At 63.2% G+C, this 19,380-nt stretch overlaps 2 protein-coding genes across 4 annotated transcripts in view; one reads left to right on the top strand and one right to left on the bottom strand.

Annotated features, from left to right (window-relative positions):
- MYO15B (myosin XVB) overlaps window positions 1–13,985 on the top strand; it is a 28,830-nt gene extending 14,845 nt beyond the window's left edge. The window contains exons 23-62 of the mRNA XM_057318205.1: window positions 81–211; window positions 889–984; window positions 1,098–1,333; window positions 1,416–1,594; window positions 1,835–1,907; window positions 2,337–2,498; window positions 2,747–2,847; window positions 2,949–3,025; window positions 3,150–3,234; window positions 3,431–3,529; window positions 3,650–3,759; window positions 3,858–4,043; window positions 4,273–4,351; window positions 4,514–4,606; window positions 4,683–4,908; window positions 4,986–5,076; window positions 5,173–5,380; window positions 5,847–5,974; window positions 6,178–6,237; window positions 6,742–6,817; window positions 6,949–7,067; window positions 7,257–7,375; window positions 7,477–7,618; window positions 7,898–8,009; window positions 8,121–8,287; window positions 8,672–8,799; window positions 8,965–9,028; window positions 9,121–9,193; window positions 9,602–9,678; window positions 10,898–10,974; window positions 11,066–11,181; window positions 11,274–11,368; window positions 11,500–11,577; window positions 11,692–11,788; window positions 11,962–12,104; window positions 12,237–12,352; window positions 12,669–12,802; window positions 12,973–13,106; window positions 13,219–13,359; window positions 13,529–13,985. Coding sequence (XP_057174188.1) covers window positions 81–211; window positions 889–984; window positions 1,098–1,333; window positions 1,416–1,594; window positions 1,835–1,907; window positions 2,337–2,498; window positions 2,747–2,847; window positions 2,949–3,025; window positions 3,150–3,234; window positions 3,431–3,529; window positions 3,650–3,759; window positions 3,858–4,043; window positions 4,273–4,351; window positions 4,514–4,606; window positions 4,683–4,908; window positions 4,986–5,076; window positions 5,173–5,380; window positions 5,847–5,974; window positions 6,178–6,237; window positions 6,742–6,817; window positions 6,949–7,067; window positions 7,257–7,375; window positions 7,477–7,618; window positions 7,898–8,009; window positions 8,121–8,287; window positions 8,672–8,799; window positions 8,965–9,028; window positions 9,121–9,193; window positions 9,602–9,678; window positions 10,898–10,974; window positions 11,066–11,181; window positions 11,274–11,368; window positions 11,500–11,577; window positions 11,692–11,788; window positions 11,962–12,104; window positions 12,237–12,352; window positions 12,669–12,802; window positions 12,973–13,106; window positions 13,219–13,359; window positions 13,529–13,588 — 4,688 coding nt within the window. The 3' untranslated portion in view covers window positions 13,589–13,985. The remainder of the gene's footprint in view (window positions 1–80; window positions 212–888; window positions 985–1,097; window positions 1,334–1,415; window positions 1,595–1,834; window positions 1,908–2,336; window positions 2,499–2,746; window positions 2,848–2,948; window positions 3,026–3,149; window positions 3,235–3,430; window positions 3,530–3,649; window positions 3,760–3,857; window positions 4,044–4,272; window positions 4,352–4,513; window positions 4,607–4,682; window positions 4,909–4,985; window positions 5,077–5,172; window positions 5,381–5,846; window positions 5,975–6,177; window positions 6,238–6,741; window positions 6,818–6,948; window positions 7,068–7,256; window positions 7,376–7,476; window positions 7,619–7,897; window positions 8,010–8,120; window positions 8,288–8,671; window positions 8,800–8,964; window positions 9,029–9,120; window positions 9,194–9,601; window positions 9,679–10,897; window positions 10,975–11,065; window positions 11,182–11,273; window positions 11,369–11,499; window positions 11,578–11,691; window positions 11,789–11,961; window positions 12,105–12,236; window positions 12,353–12,668; window positions 12,803–12,972; window positions 13,107–13,218; window positions 13,360–13,528) is intronic.
- Window position 13,986: 1 nt separating this feature from the next.
- Window positions 13,987–19,380, bottom strand: part of RECQL5 (RecQ like helicase 5) — a 35,418-nt gene continuing 30,024 nt past the window's right edge. Inside the window, exons 9-20 of one of the 3 annotated variants that reach the window (XM_026484143.4) lie at window positions 18,355–18,573; window positions 18,005–18,104; window positions 17,833–17,869; window positions 17,652–17,710; window positions 17,490–17,563; window positions 17,044–17,137; window positions 16,635–16,769; window positions 15,801–16,333; window positions 15,554–15,644; window positions 15,105–15,329; window positions 14,811–14,880; window positions 13,987–14,717 (exon numbers count right to left, since the gene is read on the bottom strand). In XM_026484143.4, coding sequence (XP_026339928.1) covers window positions 14,617–14,717; window positions 14,811–14,880; window positions 15,105–15,329; window positions 15,554–15,644; window positions 15,801–16,333; window positions 16,635–16,769; window positions 17,044–17,137; window positions 17,490–17,563; window positions 17,652–17,710; window positions 17,833–17,869; window positions 18,005–18,104; window positions 18,355–18,573 — 1,738 coding nt within the window. In that variant the 3' untranslated portion in view covers window positions 13,987–14,616. Of the gene's footprint in view, window positions 14,718–14,810; window positions 14,881–15,104; window positions 15,330–15,553; window positions 15,724–15,800; window positions 16,334–16,634; window positions 16,770–17,043; window positions 17,138–17,489; window positions 17,564–17,651; window positions 17,711–17,832; window positions 17,870–18,004; window positions 18,105–18,354; window positions 18,574–19,380 lie in introns of those variants that run through there. The other 2 variants (XR_008961288.1, XM_026484145.4) reach the window with 2 other exon arrangements.

Genomic DNA, 19,380 nt, shown 5'->3' with positions numbered 1-19,380 from the left:
CGGATGAGGAGCAGGGGAGGCGGTCCTCAGCCGGCTGCCTTACCCTGGGCTTTCTGGGCTGCCTCTCGCGCTGTCCCCAGGCCATTACCAAGCCTTGGTTGGGAGCATCACAGAGTCCATGCCCCCTGAGATTCCCGCCCGGACCAGCCTGACCCTCCCACCCGACATCGACCAGTTCCCGTTCTCCAGCTTCATCTCCGCTAACTTTCAGGTGGGCCCCCAGACCTCGGCTCCTCCTGGCAGACTTCCACGGCTCCCCCAGATACTAGCCCTGCCAGGCAGTAGCTGTGCCCGTTCCTTCTTCCCACGCCGCCCATCCTCTCCTGTCATGGGGGTCATGGGTGCAGCCACACTGCTTGGAGAATATCCACTGAAGCCAAACGTCTCCCTCTGGAGAGTAACTTAGACCCATGATGCCACGCCTTGGTTACACCTGTGGCATCGCCCTGCCGTTGAAGTCGTGTCATTAGCGTGTGTGTGACAATAAGGCAGACGTCCAGGCTGCAGTGTTGGATAGAAAAGCAGGATTCCAAACTGGACATCGAGTAGGATCCCAGTTTTGTTAAAAACAACAGTAGGTGTGGGAGGGTGATGTATGTATCTGTGCAGAGAAAGCAGGACTGGAAAGAGAGGCTAACATGTCAGCTGTGGTCATGACTGGCAGCGAAGTGGTAATGGGTTTTTTATTCTTTATCCTTTTGCATGTTTTCGGAGTTTTCTGCACGCACGGGCATCAATTTTACAAGCAGAAAGAGCCACTGAGATGCATGTCTAAGGCGCTTTTCTGTGCCAGCCCCGCTCCGTCTCCCGTGGGCTCCGCTGGGACTGTCTCCCGCAGGTTGGCACAGGCCACCCCCTGCTCAGGCACTGTCCCTCTCCTCCTCGCAGGAGCCAGCCCTGCCCAGCCCCGGGCAGCCGCTGGCCAAGCCCCTGACCTGGCTGGATGGTGAGAACCCTCAGCATGCCCTGGATATCAACAAGGTGGTGAGTGACACGTCGGGGAGGGGACAGGGTGGGCTGGACCCTGGCTCCTGGGTGCTGGCTGAGCGTCAGGGGAGCCCTGCATGTCCTGCCCTCGCCTTGCTCTATGTCTACAGATGCTGCGGCTCCTGGGGGATGGGTCCCTGCCCCCCTGGCAGGAGCAGAGCATGGGCGAATACCTGGTGCGACAGGGCCAGCGCCGGCCAGGGCTGCGGGACGAGATCTTCAGCCAGCTGGTGGCCCAGATCTGGCACAACCCGGATGAGCAGAAGAGCCAGCGCAGCTGGGCCCTCATGGCCATCCTGCTCAGCGCCTTTCCCCCCATGCCCACCCTACAGAAGCCACTGCTGAAGTAAGGAGCCTGCCCCGCGGGGCCCGGTGAGTGCGGTCGGTGGACTGCCCACCCCCACAGCCGCCCTGTGCTGTCCCCACAGGTTTGTGTCTGACCAGGCCCCCAGAGGCATGGCAGCGCTGTGCCAGCACAAGCTGCTGGGGGCGCTGGAGCAGACGCATCTGGCCCCTGGGATGGCACGGGCCCACCCCCCTACCCAGCTCGAGTGGACAGCCGGACGGCGGCGGGGCCGCATGGCTCTGGACGTCTTTACCTTCAATGGTGATGCTCACTTTCTGCTCTGGCCTCCCCAGGCCCACAGTGGAGCCAGCCCTGCCTCCTCACCCTCCCTGGGCCCCCTTCCCGCCTCAGCCCTCCAGCTGCACCCCCCGGGACCCTGATCACAGGGTCCTGTCCTACTGTCCTTCTGTCCTGCTCCCGGAACCCCCGTGGGGACAGGAGTCCCCTCCCGTCGGAAGGACCTGCAGCCCCTCACCCCAGCCCCCACCCCTGTCTCTGCAGAGGAGTGCTACTCAGCCGAGGTGGAGTCCTGGACCACGGGGGAGCAGCTCGCTGGGTGGATTCTGCACAGCAGGTACGGGGCCCGGGGTGGGGAGTGTGGCCAACTCGGACTGCTGTCCCATCCTCATCCTCCCCGCCTGCTGTCCTGTCAGGGGCCTCCCGCAAGCCCAGCGCCAGAGCCTGCTCCCCGAGGGCATTGGCAGAGTGGGGTGCGAAGGGATAAGTGGGCAGGAGCCAGACAGTAGGTTCAAGACAGGGAGCAAGAGTAGAGGTTCTGTCTGGGGTCTGGATTCTAACGGAACAGGTCAATAGATAAATGAGCCGATGTGGAAGCAGAAGGTTGTGAGGTGCGAATGAAGAACTGTCCAAGGAAACCAGTTCCTCACCCGGGTCCTGCGCCTTCCCTAGATGCCTCCCCTTGGCCCGCCCTCAGGTCCTTGCCCCTCGAGGTGGTGGTCTTCCTGGCTGACCAGTCCCATGGCGCCCCCTCTGTCCCTCCCAGAGGCCTGGAGCTGCCCCCCCGTGGCTGGTCCGTGTCACTGCACTCTGGGGACTCTTGGCAGGATTTGCTCGGCTGTGACTTCGTGCTGGACCTCATCGGCCAGACTGAGGACCTGGGGGACCCAGTCAGTCCCCACAGCTACCCCATTGCCCCCCGTGGCTTGTAGGTGCCGCCCCAGCACCCCTGTCCCAGCCTGTTCCTGTCCCTGTTCTGTCATAGGTGACTCCCTTAGCCACCCTCTCATACCCCGGGGTTCGCAGGACCTGTTACAGGCCCAGCACCCCCCACACACACCTCACCTTCTGCCACCCCATGGGATGACCCCCCACAGCAGTTTCTATTCCTTGCCTCAGCCCGGACGCTACCCCATCCAAGGCACCCCCCTTAGCTGGGCCCCCTGTCTCCTGCAGTGCCGAGGACATCCCCCCTGCCCCGGGGATCGAGGCCCCCTCACTGCCCCCAGGTCCACCTCCAGGGCCAGCCCCAGCACTGCCCAGCAGGAGCCAGTCAGGTAAGGCCAGAATGGGCCCAGTGAGGTTTGCTGTGCAACGGGAAGGGGGTGCAGGATGTCCCACACCCCAGGGTGACACTAACCCTCCTCTGGCCCCACAGGGGACTCGCGGACCTCAGGGAACCTGGATGGCTTCCTGGACCACCTCTTCAAGCCAGTCCTCTCCCCGGGCCACAGCGTGAGTGTTCTGCACACACACCCAACCCATCCCTGCTCCTACCCCACTGGGGCCTCCACTGCCTCTCCCGTCTCTCCCAGGGCTCCGGTTCTGACCCTGTGGCTTGTGGCCTTTGTCTCTTCAGGATCTGGAGCAAGGCTGGGCTCTGAGCAACCGCATGAAGGGAGGGGGCTCCATTGGGCCCATGCAGCAAGGCAGCTACCCCATGGGTGAGTGCAGGGCCGAGCATCCAGCCAGGGTTTTCCCAGTGGCACGGGCAAGCATGGGCCTGGGAACCCCAGGCAACTGGGGTGAGAGCTCCTGCCAGCACCCTGGTGGCCCTTCCTCTTCTTGTTGCCTGGGGCTGGAGGGAGGGGGTCTGTGGACCCAGATAAGGATCGATCTGGGAAGGCCCTGTTGCCTCAGTTTACCCAGGGATGATGCAGATGCCTGGATACCAGCCAGCCATGATCCCTGCCCCCATGCCCATGATGCCAGCGATGGGTGCGGTCCCTGCCATGCCAGGTAAGGCCGGGTGGCAGGTCCCTTCTCAGGAACTGGAGGAAGGAAGGTCCTACCAGGGGCCCAGCGGGTGCAGTGGGCAGAGGGCCCCGTGCGAGCTTGGCACTCGTATGCCCCCTACAGCCATGGTGGTGCCGCCGCAGCCACAGCCGCAGCCCCTGCTGCCCAGCGTGGACCCGAGGCAGCTGGCAGCCCAGCAGCAGAACTTCATCAACCAGCAGGCGCTCCTCCTGGTGAGGGTGGGCAGGGCCCTCGGGGTGCCTTGCGGGGACACGGCTGCGGGGCAGAGCCGGACCAGCTCTTACTGGGCCTGCCGCCCCGCCCCCCTCAGGCCCAGCAGATGACCGCCCAGGCCATGACCCTGTCGCTGGAGCAGCAGACGCAGCAGCGCCAGCGCCAGGCTCAGCCTCGGGCCCAGGCCTCTGGAGCCGCTTCCCCGACCTCACCCCCAGCCGTCGCCCCCAAGCCCAAGAAGCCCCTGGCCCCGCGGGAGGAGCCGGAGCGAGAGTCCGAATCGGTGGGTGCCTGTGCGAGGGCGAGGAGCCGAGGCCGGGCAGGGGGCAGGGGGCAGGGGGCAGGAAACGGCAGGCTCCAGGACTTCCTGGCCGGGAGACCCCGCAGGAGCAGGAAGATGAGGAAAAGATGCCTCGGGCCCTAGCCCAGGGACGGCGCAGGGCAGGAGCGGTGCTGGGAGAGGGCGACTTGGCTGGTGGGGCTGCTCCTTCACCTCCCGTTCCCGCCCACAGGAGACCTCACAGGAGGCCCGAGAGAAGCCCCCGCGGCCCAAGAGCTTCCAGCAGAAACAGGACTATTTCCAGAAGATGGGTGAGGGTGCTTGGGGTGGCCAGCCTGTGCAGAAACCCGGCCACCACCTGGGTCTGGCCGGGGCCCGTGGGGCACGCTCTCCTGCCCCGGGTCGATGTAGCCCGTCTAGGAGCCCGCTGGGCGTGCCAGGGAGAGTAATCGGGGCATCTGGGGCACTTACAGGGCAGCAGCAGATCAAGGTGAAGACAGCGAGGCCCCCACCCAAGGTGCAGATCCCCCAGGAGGAGGAGCAGGAAGAGGACAAACCCCGAGCAGGTGGTGCGGACGTGGGGGGAAGGCCTGGCGCTGTGCGTCTGGACGGGGTCTCACGCTTTTCTTCTCCTCTGGTCAGCACCTTCCCCCCCACCTCCGCCGATAGTGAAGAAGCCACTGACACAAGGTAGAGCCAAAGCCCCGCGAGAGGCTGAGGCTGAGCCAGCGGCCCGGGAGGTGGGGCCTGGTGGTGCCCCCGAGTCGGCCCCCCGACAGCGCGCAGAGCCGAGCAGGGAGATCCGCAACATCATCCGCATGTACCAGAGCCGCCCGGGCCCCGTGCCCATGCCCGTGCAGCCGTCCAGGTGGGCCTCGGGGTGACCAGGGCCGCCCCCTCCATGGGGAGTCACCCTGTGGACGTAGGACCTCTTCCTTCTCTCAGGAAGCCCCCAAAAAGTTTCATGAAGAAAAACAACCCTAAGGACGAGGCTCTGGCTAAGCTGGGGATCAGCGGTGCCCACGTACCCATGTCGGTGAGGCCTCCTCCCGTCCGGGGCATGGCTTCTCACCTCGAGTCTGAGGCTCTCTGGTGTAAATCTGGCCTTACCCCTATTCTTCTGTCTCCCCAGACGCCGTCCCCCAGCCCAGGGAAGGGCCCCCCACCAGCTGTGGCCCCTCGACCCAAGGTCCCCCCACAGCTTGGGCCCTCCAGCTCCATCAAGGAGAACCGGGGTCTCTCTGGCCAGACTCCGCCCGCGGCCCAGGCACCCTCACCTCCACCAGCGCCCCCTCTGCCTCCGCCTGAGGAACCAGGGACCCCTTCAGCTGGGCCCCGCAGTAAGGAACCTTCTGTCCCTCTGTGGTGGGCTTCGTGGGGGTGGGGCAGGGTTCCCAGAAGCCTCTCAGTGCTCAAGTGAGGTCAGCTGCTCAGGTGCTCGGGGCTCCGGACTTTGGAGCCATGGGCGAGGAGCCCTGGCTTCCGCGTTCCTGTCCAGGGCAGGGCCCGGGTGCCTCTGGGGACCATGTGGCATGGAGGGACTGTCCCGGACTATTGTCCTCGGTGCATCTTGGCAGCTCCATCAGGAACTCAGTGACCCTGCTGACGTGGTCAGGGACAGCAGGGAAAGTCAGGGCTTGAAATGGAGGCCCGAGAGGGGATGTGGGCAGGAGGGAGGCAGCGAAGTGGGAGTGGGCCGAGCCCTCGCAGGGCCCGAGGGCGGGGACGGTCTTCTGTCCCCATGTCCCCGTCATTCTGGCTCTGGCAGCTCCTCGCCTGAAGCTTTGTGACCCCTCCCTCTGCCAGGCTGGATGGAGCCAGGCTGGATGGAGCCCATGGAGGACCAGGGAGTGTCCACGCAGCTGCTCGTGCCCTCCGGCAGCGTGTGCTTCTCCTACGTCAACCCGCCCTGGAGGCTGTTCCTCCGCAAGGAGGTGGGCGAGGCCGGGGCAGGGGCGGCGGGCTGTGGGCGGGACCCCAGCATCTCCCGGCACACAAACACTGGGGGCTGCCTTCCCACGACCCGCCGCCTTGGGCCTGGTTTTCCTGCCGGGGGCCGGGAGGCAGGTGGGGGGCCGGGAGGTAGGTGGGGGCAGGGCCCCATTCCCATCGGTTCTCCTCTCCTGCTCACCTGCAGGTGTTCTACCCCCGGGAGAACTTCAGCCACCCCTACTGCCTCAGGCTCCTCTGTGAGCAGGTGAGAGCCCGGCCCACCTGCCCGCTGCACAGACAGACTGCGTGCGCACCTAGGCCGGTTCCCGCCAGGCGAGAGGCCTGAGGGCACTTAGAGGGCAGGTGCTGTGTGTCAAGCCCTGCCTTCCCTTACTGCGTCCTCACCACATTCCTGAGAGGAAGGGCCAGCACTGGCCTGCAGTGAGGATTCAGACTGCGGTGTATACTGTCCCCGAGCCAGGCCCCAGCCAGGCCCCAGCACGGAGCAGATGCTCCCTGAGGCCTGTTCCTTTGCCGCCCCTGGATGCTCCCAGGGTCCCGCCCCTCCCCCCACCAGGTTCTGTTCCTTCAGGGAATTGATCTCAGCTGACCCTGGAACAGCAGCGGTGGTTGAGGGAGGGGAGCGGGAGCTCTGGGCGGGGTTGGCCAGAGCCCCACGGGGCTCTCCAGCTTTTCCTCCATGTGTGGCTGCTTCCATGGTGAGCTCTGGCACAGGGATCCGGTGGTGACCTCTTGGCTCTGCCCCCAGATCCTGAGGGACACCTTTGCCGAGTCCTGCATCCGGATCTCCCAGGATGAGCGGAGAAAAATGAAAGAGCTGCTGGGTACGGTCCAGGGACCCGGGAATCGGGGGGCTGAAGTGCTGGGACTAGGTCTGTCTGGAAAGAGGGGGCAAACTCTGGAATCCCCCCTGTGAGGGAGCCCGAGGACAGTCTGGGGTCGTTTCTGCCCACAGGAGACCTGGAGGTGGGCCTGGACTCGCTTGATACCACCGAGGACAACGTCAAGAAGCGCATTGTGGTGGCCGCCAGGGACAACTGGGCCAATTACTTCTCCCGAATTTTCCCCGTGTCGGTCAGTGAGGCACCCCAGTCTGGATCCCAGCACGCTCAGCATGGGCCTTTGTCGCAGGGATGAGAACCGGGGCCAGGGTGGGCCCCAACGGAAGGACAAAGAACAGCACTGGGCCTGGGTAGCCCTGGGGCGTCTTGGGTGGTGGCGGGGACCAGGAGCCTGTGACCTAGCCACCTTCCTTCCACGCAGGGTGAGAGCAGCAGTGACGTGCAGCTGCTGGGCGTGTCCCACCGGGGGCTGAGACTGCTCAAGGTGACCAAAGGCCCCGGCTTCCACCCGGACCAGCTGAAGACGCTGTGCTCGTACAGGTGAGCCTGGGCCGGGGGCTGGGCCGGGGCCTGGGCCGGAGCCTGGGCTGGGGCTGGCAGGGGCGAGACGGCTCTCAGCTCATGCCTCTGCCTGCGCGCAGCTTTGCTGAGGTGCTGGGCGTGGAGTGCCGGGGCAGCTCCTCCCTGGAGCTGTCACTGAAGAGTGAGCAGCTGGTGTTGCACGCGGCCCGGGCGAGTGCCATCAAGGCCATGATTGAGCTGTTTCTGAGCGAGCTCAAGAAGGCAAGTGCAGGCCGGGCAGGGGGCTGGCGGGCAGCTGGGCTGGGGGCCCGGGTCCGGGGAAGGGGACGCCTCTAGCTGTGCTGTATCTGGTCTGGCTGGGCTCTGGGCCATCAGCCAAGCTCCTTCCAGCCGCCGGGAGTGCGGCTGGGCATTCAGGCTGGGTCCCTGGAACTCTGGAGTGCTGGGTGGGGAGGAAGGCCAACAGGGAGCAGGTGGGGTGGGTAGGACTGGGGTGGCAGGCAGGCCGGCTGCCTTGCCTGCTCACCCTCCTGCCTGCAGGACTCCGGTTACGTCATTGCCCTACGAAGCTACATCACCGACGACCACAGCCTCCTCAGCTTCCACCGTGGGGACCTCATCAAGCTGTTGCCAGTGGCCGCGCTGGAGCCCGGTATCCCTGGGGGCGAGCAGGGCGGCTGGCACGGGGAGGGCAGCACATGGCAGAGCCTCGGAGGGGCAGAGGGGCCAGGTGGGTGAGGCGCTGTCCTTGGATGCCTTCCAGGCTGGCAGTTTGGCTCCACCGGGGGCCGTTCTGGACTCTTTCCTGCTGACACAGTTCAGCCAGCTGCTGCTCCAGACTTTTCCTTCTCGCCAGAGAAGAGTGGCCGGCGCAAGAGTCAGCTGCAGCAGAGAGAGCCAGGGCTGGCTCAGTGGGAGAGGGCAGCAGAGGTGAGGAAGACGGGAGAGGTGGAGGCGAAGCCTAACTAGGAGTCGAGGACGGAAAGGGCTCAATGGCTCCTGAGCGGCCAGGATCACCTGCCACCTGGTGGCTAGCGCTTGGTCTGATGCCGCCCCTCTACCCTCTCCTGATTTCTTGTCTCCCCATCAAGAGTGTGAGCCCCCTGCGGGCAGGGGCTGCGCGGTGCACTCTTTGTGTCCCTCCAGCACTTAGCTAAGTGCTGCCTAGACGATGCTCAATAAAGGCCTCTGGACGTCCTGCTTCTGGTGGTGTGCTCACTGCTGCTGCTGCCTGCTCCTCTTGGCCTGGGCTGGGCGGGGCCTCTGGACAGGCCAGTGGGACCTCAGGTGGCATGAGGTCTCCTGTGCTCCCAGCACCATGCCCACCCCCGGAGCCAGGCACACAGCGATGACTCTGTAGCCTACATCTCTCTGTCCACGGACTCCCACAACTACACCATGCAGGAATTTGCCCTGTACCACTTCCGGAAGCCCCAGACCTTGTGAGTGCCCTGGGCCCACCCTTCTGCCTGCCTGTCCTCAGTCTCCCTGAAGTGGGCCTCCCTGCTCAGAGGCACCAAGCCAGTGCTCTTAGCACCCTCCCGACACAACCTGATGGGGGCGTGGGGGCCGAGCAAGCAGGGCTGTCCTTCCTTCTGCCCCCTCAGGCTGGACCACACCGGTCAAGATGCTAAGGAGAAGGCCATGGCCAGCCTGGTGCAGTACACAAAGGTGAGGGGGCAGGTGGGGGAGGGTCGGGCCAGGGGACCTGCCCTCTGGCCCCCACGGACCCCAGAGCCACAGCCCAGTCTCTTTGGCCACAGGCTCCCATACAAGAGTCGCTCCTCAGCCTCAGTGAGGAGGATGCAAACAGGCAGGCTGTGGAAAGCTTCCGGGGTGAGTGACCGTAGCATCCTGGGTCCCTATGTCTGTAGTGCCTTGGACCTAGGCGCCAGGTCACCTTCTGTCCTTGTCAACTCGGGGAAGCTCACTGGTGGTTACCGAGCCCCCATAGCCCTCACCTATTTCTACTCCCGAGCGGGGGTGGGTTGCGTGGAGTCTGGGCAGGAAGGCGGTGCTATGTCCCGCTGGCTACGTGCTGTAAGCAGCCACATGTGCCCACGGAACCTCCCTGAGCCCTGTTTCCTCATCAGTAAAGCAGTGACTGTTCTACTCTGCCCTGCCTGGCTCACATGCATTTTTGGGAGCAAGGCATGAGATAACAGGAAAAGCCCTGTCTAGTGACAGCATGGGCCAGAGCCAGGCCCCCAACTCAGCTCACTATGCTTCTCATCCTGCCTGCAGTTCTGATGCAATTTATGGGGGACCAGTCTAAGCCCCGGGGCAAGGATGAGATGGAGCTCCTGTATGACCTGCTGAGGGTGAGCAAGAGCTTGTTCTGCTGAAAGCTTTGGGGAGACTCCATGTGCCTTGAGGGTCTGTTCCTGTTCTGTCTGGGCCTAAGTGGCTTCCCCCTTCCCTTGGTCACTAGTCATTCAAATCATCCAAAAGAATTTATTGAGCACCTATTACATGCCCAGGGCATGAACCAAGCCAGCTCAGTCCCCACAAAGCTTACAATCTAGTGAGAGGAGACATCTGGTAAACCAGGACACAATGTGTCCAAGAGTAAAAGGTGCTGTGGAGAATGATACAGCAGGGAAGGGGCTGCTATAATGCAGAGGCTCGGTGACAAGGAGACCCTGGAACAGATCTGAGGGAAGCTGGGGGGAGAGGTATGTGTGCATGCGGGCAAACAGGGGCAGGGGCGACATTCCTGATGAGGGTGAGCCTTAGCACCAGCACGGCCAGCATGGCTGGCGTGCCCAGTGAGACAAAACAGGGTGGAGGAGGCGGCCGGGGAGTCTCGGCAGGTCCAGGTCATGACTGGCCATCGTAGGCTACTTTTGGGACTCGGATTTCTCAAGAGAGATGGGCAGTCACTCGAGGGGGTTTGCAGAGGGACTGGCTTACATTTTCAGGGGGTGCTGGTCATTTGCCATCCCCTCCCAGGAGGGTATAAGTGCCAGAGGTGGTTATTGCAATGATCACAGGTAAGGGATGGTGCGGGCCAGGCCCACAGGGAGCAGCAGAGGGGAGAAGCCTCAGAGCAACAGGGTTTGCTATGTATTATCTGTGGGGTGTGATAGAGAGGGGCCCAGGCTGTCACAGAGGCCTTGCCCAGAGTAAGGACCGTCTTTGATATGGGGACCGAAGGGAGGAGCGGGTCTGGGTTGCTGCAGTAATCTGTTTTGGACATGGGAAGTGCGAAGTCCAGACTTCCAAGTGGGGGGCCAGGGTTCAAGGGAGAACTCTGAGCTGGAGGCGGCACTGGCAGTCAGCAAGTGGGAACAGCTGAGATCATCAGGGCTTGCAGACTGAGGCCCAAGGGCACCGCAGCCCCGGAGGTCAAGGAAATAAGGGGAGCCAGCAGAGAAGACAGGGCTGAGCACAGCCCATATGCAGATGAGGACAGTGATTAAGTGACCAGTTGGACACAAGCTGTGTCCAGGATGGAGAGGTGGCCCCGGCCGGGGCTGTTAGGATTTCTTCGACTCCAGCTCTCATGCCACCCTGTCCCCTGCTCTTCCGTCCCCACAGCTGTGTCGGGAGAAGGAGAACCTCAGGGATGAGATTTACTGCCAAGTCATCAAGCAGGTCACCGGACACCCTCAGCCGTGAGTATGAGGGGCAGGGGGGAGTGGCAGAGGGTAGCTGGGGCCGGGGAATGGTCTGGCCAGCCTGAAGCCCAGGCTCTCCACCCTGTAGGGAACACTGTGCTCGTGGCTGGAACTTCCTCAGCCTCCTGACAGGCTTCTTCCCCCCGTCAGCCACACTGATGCCCTATGTGACCAAGTTTCTGCAGGATTTGGGCCCAAGCCAAGGTAGCTATGGGAGGGACTTCCAGGCTGGGGTCTTGGCAGCTTGGGGAGGGGTTTGGAGATGCCTGTGACCCTAGCCTGCTTCCCCTCTGCAGAGCTGGCCCAGAGCAGCCAAGAGCACCTCCAGCGCACAGTCAAATATGGGGGGCGCCTGCGGCTGCCCTCCCCGGGTGAAACTCAGGCTCTTCTGGTACTGAGGCGGGGGGGGGGGGGCAGCAGTGGCGGGTACAGGAGGCTGGGCATTATGGGACTCCCTGGTAGGGGACAGGGAGCTGGGGCCTCTGGCCACTGGTGGACTGACCCTACAACCTGCCTTGGCAGAAAGGGCAAGGAGTCCGCTCGCTTCTAATTCACCTGCCAGGGGGTATGGATTACAAAACCAATATCCGGACTTTCACGGTGAGCATGGGGCCAGTGAAGAGGGGCTGGGGAGAGACAGGAAAGCTGTGGCATCAGTTCTGCCCCCCCCAGCCTCGCTCCCCCCATCACGCACGGCCCCGTTGACATGCCCAGGTGGCGGTGGAAGTGCTGGAGGAGGTGTGTCAGCAAATGGGCATCACGGACCCCCAGGAAGTGCAGGAATTTGCCCTCTTCCTCATCAAAAAGGAAGGTGAGCCCCTCACCTGGGGAGGAAGGGGTAGCCAGCCTGGATTCCAGGAGGTGGCTTACCTGCTGGTTGTGTGCCCGTGAGTGAGGGAAGTTCCCAGGCTGGGGCTGGCAGGACGGCGGCCGGGGCTGGCCCTGGATGTCAGGGCGGGCTGTGGACCTGGGCTCCCCACGCAGGCGAGCTGGTGCGGCCCCTGTGGCCCCACGAGTACCTCAACAGCGTGATGGATCAGGACATAAGCCTGCACAGCCGGCGGCTCAGCTGGGAGACCCCGCTGCACTTCGATAATCCCACCTACATCACCACCCACTACTTGCAGGTCCGCTGCTGCCCGCTCACCCCCCCGACCCCAGCCAGCTGGTGGCCTGACCCTGGGCTGCAGCTTGCAGAGGAACCCCTGCCTAGGTGGGGGACCTCCAAGCCTCCCTCCCTCACTGCTGTCCCCTCTCAGGTGCTGCGGGACTACCTACAGGGGAAGCTGTTGGTCAGCCCCAAGGCCGGCGCCCGACTCGCCAGGCTGGCCGCCCTGCAGCACCGCAGCAAGGCCCAAGAGGACCACCTGTTGGAGTGAGTGCTCCCATGGCCCCACACCTCCTGCCACCCCTGGTCCCTGCTGGTATGGAGGCACACCTCTCCTTCAGCCCCCCATCCCCCACCCATCTTCCATTGTCAAGGCCACTCGACTTGGACCCCTCCTGGCCTTCACCTGATGGGCCTGGAGTCCTGGAGGCTGTGTACACCTGACCTCCCACCCCAGCTTCTCATAGGCAGGGCCCACGCCTCCTTCGTAAGTCTGGATCCCCAATCTCACCCACAGTAGCCCCTGCTCATTTATTTAGCGCCTGCTGCATACCCAGCCTTGACCGACCAGCCTGTGTCCTAGGCGAGACCTGCAGACTTACTTGCCAAAGCCGGTGCAATCTCAAGTGAACATGTCCGCCATAAGGAACCTGACGGACCAGGAGCTGCGGCAGCTGCCAGTCTGCAGCCCCCAAGAAGCACAGATCAGCTTCCTCGGTGGGTCTGAGGCCCGGGGCTTGCAAGGGCCGAGGCAGGAGGCCCAGAAGGGAAGGGGTGGAGGGGCTGAGGAAGCTTCTCTACCTGCCCTGCCCTGCTCATCCCGAGCAAGTCGGCAGCTCCCAGGGCCCGAATGGCCAGCATGCCTACCCTGGTCCCTCCATTCCCAGAGGCCGTGAGCCAGCTGCCCCTCTTTGGCTACACGGTCTATGTGGTGCTGCGGGTGAGTCAACTGGCCCTGCCCGGACCCAGCCTCTTGGGACTGAACCGCCAGCATCTCATCCTCATGGACCCCTACAGCCAGGTGGGCCGGGCTCCTGCCCCAGTGCTGGTCTGAGCACCCTGGAGCCATTCTCCCATCACCCATGGTGGCCTTTCCCGAGAGAGGCCAAGCTCTGCTGTCTCTGCTGCCGCAGAAACGGTGCCACTCCATCGCCCTCAAGGACCTGCACCGGCTCCACCTGCTGAGCCCCCTGGAGAGTAAGGGGCCCCCTGGCCTGGAACTCAACTATGGCTCTGCTGAAAGCCCCCAGACCATCTGGTTTGAGCTGCCGAAGGTGAGTGGCCGGGGCCTCTCATGACAGACACCCTGGCAAGGCAGGCGGGACCTGACCCCAGGCTTGGCATGCCCAGAGCCTGGGCCCATGCTCATGCCGGGGGCTCGGGTGTGGTGCGGGCCAGGGCAGACTGGGGAGCCCTGTCCTCACATGCCTGTTCCCCGGGCAGGCCCAGGAGCTGAAGGACACCATCGCCTTCCTGCTGGACAGCAGCCTTGTTCCCAACTAGTGGCCGGCCTCACCCAAGAGGAATGGGGGAGGGGAGGAGATGAGGAAGGGGCCCCTCCCAGGTCCAAGTCTGACCGGGAAGGTCTCCCTTGGGTGCTGTCAGGCCGTTTTGGTTTGGCCTTCCCCATTTGGCTATTCTGGAACCTGCCGCAGCACAGCGCTGCTGGCCCACATGGAGGCCACGAGGCAGGAGCTGCTACAGTGACATCAACTGAGAAGGCCAAAGCAGGACTCCCCCTGGGGGGCCTGGAGTGGGGGCTGCGGGGACTTGCTTGGGCATCTGATGCTGCCCAGGCTGGGGGTGGGCGCCCAGCTGGCCCCAGGCCCTGGCTCAACATCAGCACGAACCCAAGGCTGGGAGAAGCAAACGGTGAGGAAATAAAACTCCCAAGAGAAAAGTCTGTGTCTGTGGGGCTGTGTGTCCAAACCAACAGGACTTTATTTCTCTGCTAAGTCTCTGTCCAGCCCGGCCTTCCTGACCAGGAGCTGAGCAGAGAGCAGGGCCTGGCTGCTGCCCTGCTCCCAAGTTCTGCTCCCGGGGCCAGGCTGGAGGCTGGCATTGCAAGGGAAAGGGGTAGTGGGCCAAGAACCGGAGGCCAGCAGGGCTCTTCCTGAGGCAGCCCAATGCCTCGGGCAGGTGGCCCCTCCCTGGCCTACAATTTAAGTACAAGAGGCGAGGGACCACTCTTTCCTCCTGTTCCCCTGGCAGCAGCCACCCCACCCCACCCCACCACCTTCTAATCTGGGGATCTGGTTCAGAAAACCCAGCCAAGAGAGGCAGGGAGGCTAGGAGGAAGACGACCTGAGACCCTGCAAGCAGAAAGTGGCTGGCCTCTGGCCTTTGGCCTTGATTTGGGAGGTGTCTGGGGCCATCTCCAAAGCGAGGTATGGTTGGAAGGTATGGACCCTGAGCAAAGACGGTGCCCCTGAGGGCTGCAGGCTTTCCACCTTCCCTGTTCCTGAGTGAGGCCCAGGCTGGCCCACAGTTGAGGCTGGGGGAGCACTCTGGCCCTAGCGGGCAGGAGCTGGTCATCTCTGTGGGTCACATAGGCCATGCCAGTCAGCTTCACTCTCACACCGGGCCCGACCGTGAAAAAACTGCTTGATGAAATTCTGGGCCTCTTCCTTCACTACAGATTTGGGAAGGGGAAACATGAGGGCCAGTCCCCTCCCCGCCACCAAGCCCCACAAACATCTCCTAGCCTGGTAATTTAGGCACTCACCGCTCCTTCCAGGAAAGGCCTTCTGAGTCAGCGAGTGAGAGAGGTGGCGGGCGAAGGCTTTAAACAATTCCTGGAGGCAGAGGGTGACAGGAGCAGAGAGCACGGACCCCTGCCCTGCCCCCCACAGTGGCCCTCAGCCACGACCCAAGAGCAAGGCAGACCCCAGGGAGGGAGGCAGCAACCTCAGGGCTGGCCTGCTTCTGCCCTGCTTTGTTCTCTGGCTCCACTCCCTGCCCCCACTGAACCCAGGCGTCCCAGGCCCAGGGGAGGGCAGAACCTGCCCACCTACCCTACCTTGGATGCAAACTTGCCCTCCTTGTAGAAAGGGGTCAGGCATTTGACCACAACGTTTGCAGCCTCCTTGAGGGAGATGCCAGGGGCTGGGAGAAGGCAGGAGTCTTGGGTTGTGGGGTTCAAGGTGCCCTGATTGCTGGCCGAGATGCTGTCCTTCGCCTCAGCTAAGATGGAGGCATTGGCTGAGAGGCGAGGCCTCTTCTGAGCCTGGTTCTCTGGGTTCTCCTGTGCAGGACCAGAGTGGAGAGTTACTCTTGGGCTCCCTATCACTGGCCCCTCCCCTCGTTCTGGAAGACTGTGCCTCAGCATCCGCTGGCTCCCTCCAGCCTGTCCCGTCTATCCCTGGGATGTAAAAAAAGATGATTTTCCCCAAACCCCTAATTCAGAGCGGAACAGATATCAGTCTGGTCTGCAGGCCTCCTCCCCTGTGGCCTGGTCCCTGTCAGTACCTGCTGGGGTCTGGCCCGCTTGCCCTTGTGTGTCTCCTTGGTGGGGGTGGGCTGGCCTTCAGGGGGCCCCTGGTCTCCGAGTATGCAGGCTCTGGCCAGAGGGGAGAGCAGGCATGAGAACTCCAGCCACCAGCTGCACCCGCAGCTCAGCCGGCCCAGCAGAGCGCACCCTAGGAACGGCCAGAGCTTCAGAGGCCCAGTTAGCAAAGAGGATTCCAGAGAATTTCAGAACTATCGGGGCCCTTACCTTGGCCTCTCCCTGGTGCACTCCTTGGTCTGGGGGGGCACAGCCAAACACCCCAGGGCTCCATCCTCCTCCCCTGCGCACTTCTCTGGGGCTGCTGGGGGTCCCCGCACTCCCTCACAGGAAGGGCCGGCACCTTCTGCCCCTGGGGCCGAGGTGAGGGGAGATGGGCTCTTGGCCCTTTGGCAGAAGCGGGCGATGTTCTGAGAATCCTTGAGGGCTGCGGCGGCTAGGAGCTGCTGCTTCTTGCTGGCCCGGGCCTTGGCACCGCCCTTGGAGGGGCTTTTCACCTTCTTCTCAGGGGAGGACCCCCCACAATAAGCACTGCTTCCAGGGGCCTCTCCTCTGGGCCCAGGGAGGGGTTCACTGCAGTCCTCCCCCTGGAGGCCGAGGGGCTGGCTGGGGACCTCCCACTCAGCTCCCCGCACAGGCTGTGGGGCTTGCTCCTCGGCCCACGTCTTCTCCGTCAGCTCAGCGGCCGTCTGGAATGAGCAGGAGCCTCTGGGGAAACCAGCTCCCACCCGCTTGGGTTTGAGCTGTAAAGAGGAGAAAGATCTGAGGGCACTCACTGGCTGGTCCAGGAATGGCTGGGCTGGTGGGCTCTCGGGAGTGGAGGAGGGAGAGACTGACCAGGACACCGCTGGGGGGTCAGGCTAAGGAGAGAAGACCTGTGGGGGCTGCAGAGGGAAGCAGGAGGGCAGGAGGGCCTGCTGCAGGGCGCCCAGGGCCAGGGCTGTGGCGCCAGGAGAGGGCAAGCAGCTGTGCCCTGGCTGGGGACAACGGAAGCGATGCCTTTCCCAGACCCAGGTTTGGGGTGGATGCCAGGATGCTGCTCACCGAGTACACCTGGGAGGCCGGCCGGATGTCATACTCGCTGGGCTCCGGGGGCTGGGCCTGAGCACTGCAACTCCTGGTATTGCTTCCCACGTCATAGAGCTGCCCATCCTTGGAGGCTCTGTGGATCTCAGCCACCTGAGTCAGGGACAGGCAGAGACGCCGTGACACCCACTAGCTCCTGAGAGCCCCAACCCAGACTTTCCGCAAGCTCGTGGCTGCAAGTAACTGGGCACTGGATGAGTTCTAGTCCTGACGGGGTTGGCTGGAAACACCTCCGGCTGGCAAAGAAGGGAGGTCAGGCTCCCCTTGGGTAACTGGCCTCCTGGCAGGGGACAGGCAGCTAGCCTGGGAGGCTGGAGGGGCTGTCTCTCCCACCCTAGCCCAGAAGCATGCCCTGCCCAGGGCCCACCTTCTTCAGCACGCTGGCTTTGTACAGGTTGGCCGCCTTGGCACTTCGGAACATCTCATGTTCCAGCTCCACAGCCTTGGCCTGGAGATCAGGTCTGAGGGTAGGAATGGGCACGAGGTGTCAGGTGGGCCAGAGCCCTCTCTCTGTTGAGCTCCTATGGGATTCTCCCCGGGGACCCTGGAGATGACTTCAGGGCCTCGTGGGAATGGCCTTGGGCACAGGGATTCTGACCCAGACCCCAGGTACCCTGGGGCTCACTGTCTAGCTGGCGATGGCAGCCCCTCGGTCCTGCTGGGGCTAGTGAGACCTGCAACCACTGGGAGAAGGATGGGTCACAATTGGGGGAAGGGTGCCCAAATAAGCCAGGAGGGATGGGGGTTCTTGTGGTCTACAAGGAACAGGGGCTTGGGGAAGCGTCTTTGGCCCCTGTGACCCGGGTGACTCACCCATGGGTGGTATCTGTGGCCTGGTGGTTACTGCTCAGAGCCTCCTCCAGAAGCCCCAGGCAGTGCTCACGGGCCTACACAGAGGGCGGAAGTTGGTCACTCAAGCCTCAGGGTTGGGGAAAGAGTCAGGGGGGCAGGTGTGAGGAACTGTCCACCACTTACCTTCACAGTGAGTCTGGGGATCTTCCTGCTAGAAGCCTCTTTCAGGGGACAGTCCTCATCTGAGGGGAAGAGGAGTGGGTCCTTCCATTCTACCTCTGCTTTCTGGAGTCCCCAGCCCCGCAGTGAGACATCTATACCCTAGGAGTAGCCCAAAAGCCCCTGGGGACATTTCTGTACTGACCTGGGGGTACAAATTCTTCTATCTTGGGGTCTTTGCCCTGGAAGATGACATGAAGGGCCTATGAGGCATTTGCTTAGCTGTAGGCCAGCCCCCCGTCCGGCGCCAGGGTAAGGGCTGAGGGAGTGTGAACGGGGGGCCACCTGGGACCCCAGCAAGCCCCCATCCCCTTTACCTTGCGTAGGCTCATCTGTTTCTGGTAGAAGAGATTCCATTCCCGCTTGTGGGCCTCGTCTCTGCCCTCGTCCCCACTGCCTCCAGAACCTTCATCATACCTAGGGGACAGGCGAGGCATAAGCAGCCCTGGGCCTGGACTCTGTCCTCCTGCCATGCTTCTCTGGTGGGGCAGTGATGTCTCTGATAGCCTGGCAGCTGGAAGAAACACCAAGCTCCTGGCTCCAACATGGCCCACGGGGACAGGAGTGAACGATGGCACTGGGGCGCCTCTAGTCTGGCCTTGGCACGAGGGGGAGAATGCCAGCCTATCTGCAGTGGGTTGGGGCCCCTGACTTCACAGCACCTCACCTGCTGAAGCCCCCATAGCCCCGGCGGCCTCCCTCATACAGCTCAGGGTCAAAGCCATTCCCCTGGGAAGGCCCGATGCAAGTCTTGTTCCAGCTGCTTCTGTGCTCCAAGGCATCCAGCTGCTTCCGCAGGGCCCCAGGGTCCCGGCAGTGGTCACAGCCCTTGGTGCAGGCAGGGGGCGCATCCCCAAAGTACTTGGCAATGGCAGCATGGCGGCACCTGGCGGAGGCAGCACAGCAGAGGTTGGGGTGAGGGACCCAGGCAGGCCAGTGTTCATCCACCCACTCCCTGCACTCTGGCTGAGAAGCTTTACATGCGGGCACCACGCTCAGTACGTCACACACCTCACGCTGTATGAGCCTGACAAGGCATCATTTGGTCACCCGTTTCACAGATGACGACAATGAGGTGAAGGAGCTTTTCCAAGGTCATACAACACATCCGGAGAAGACAGGGCGTGACCCCCATTCTGTCCTGCTTCGCTACACATTGCTCCTCTCGGTCCTGGCCTCTGCTCTGTACTCTGCCCTCCGGCGGAGGGGGGGGCCCCAGGAGTAGCTTCGGCTCTGGGTACAGATGCGACTGGGTAAGGATGCTGCTGAGGCCGCATCCTTAGGGGAAGCTCTGGACGGCTCAAAGCCCACACATTCTTGCCCGTCAAATGGCGCCGGAAGAGCGCTGGCTCCTCTGGCTGTGCAGCTGGGGAGACGGCGTCCGGCGCACGGCGAGCCCTCTGTATTACTCTTCGCCCTTCCCGGAGGCGGGGCACGGAAGGACCAGCGTGAGGTGGCCCTACCCCTGCCTCGGCACTCTGCCCTGCTTCTACCTCTTGGCGACTTCTCTGTCCCCAAGAAGACTGCCTGCGTACACAGCCCGGGGCCGGGGCTGCCCGAGAGCAGAAAGCAGAAGCTCTGAGAGCTGGCGTCATATGCTGCTCACTGGTGAGGGCAGCGAGGAGACCAGCCTTGGCAGGAGTCCATGACATCTCGCGGTGCCTCAACCCTGCCACAGCCCCCTTGCTGCGGT

Source organism: Ursus arctos, unplaced genomic scaffold (assembly GCF_023065955.2).
Source record: "Ursus arctos isolate Adak ecotype North America unplaced genomic scaffold, UrsArc2.0 scaffold_24, whole genome shotgun sequence".
NCBI classification, from domain to species: Eukaryota; Metazoa; Chordata; class Mammalia; order Carnivora; family Ursidae; genus Ursus; species Ursus arctos.
Note: the sequence above shows the minus strand (reverse complement) of the source record. Positions and strands in the feature narration are given on the sequence as shown.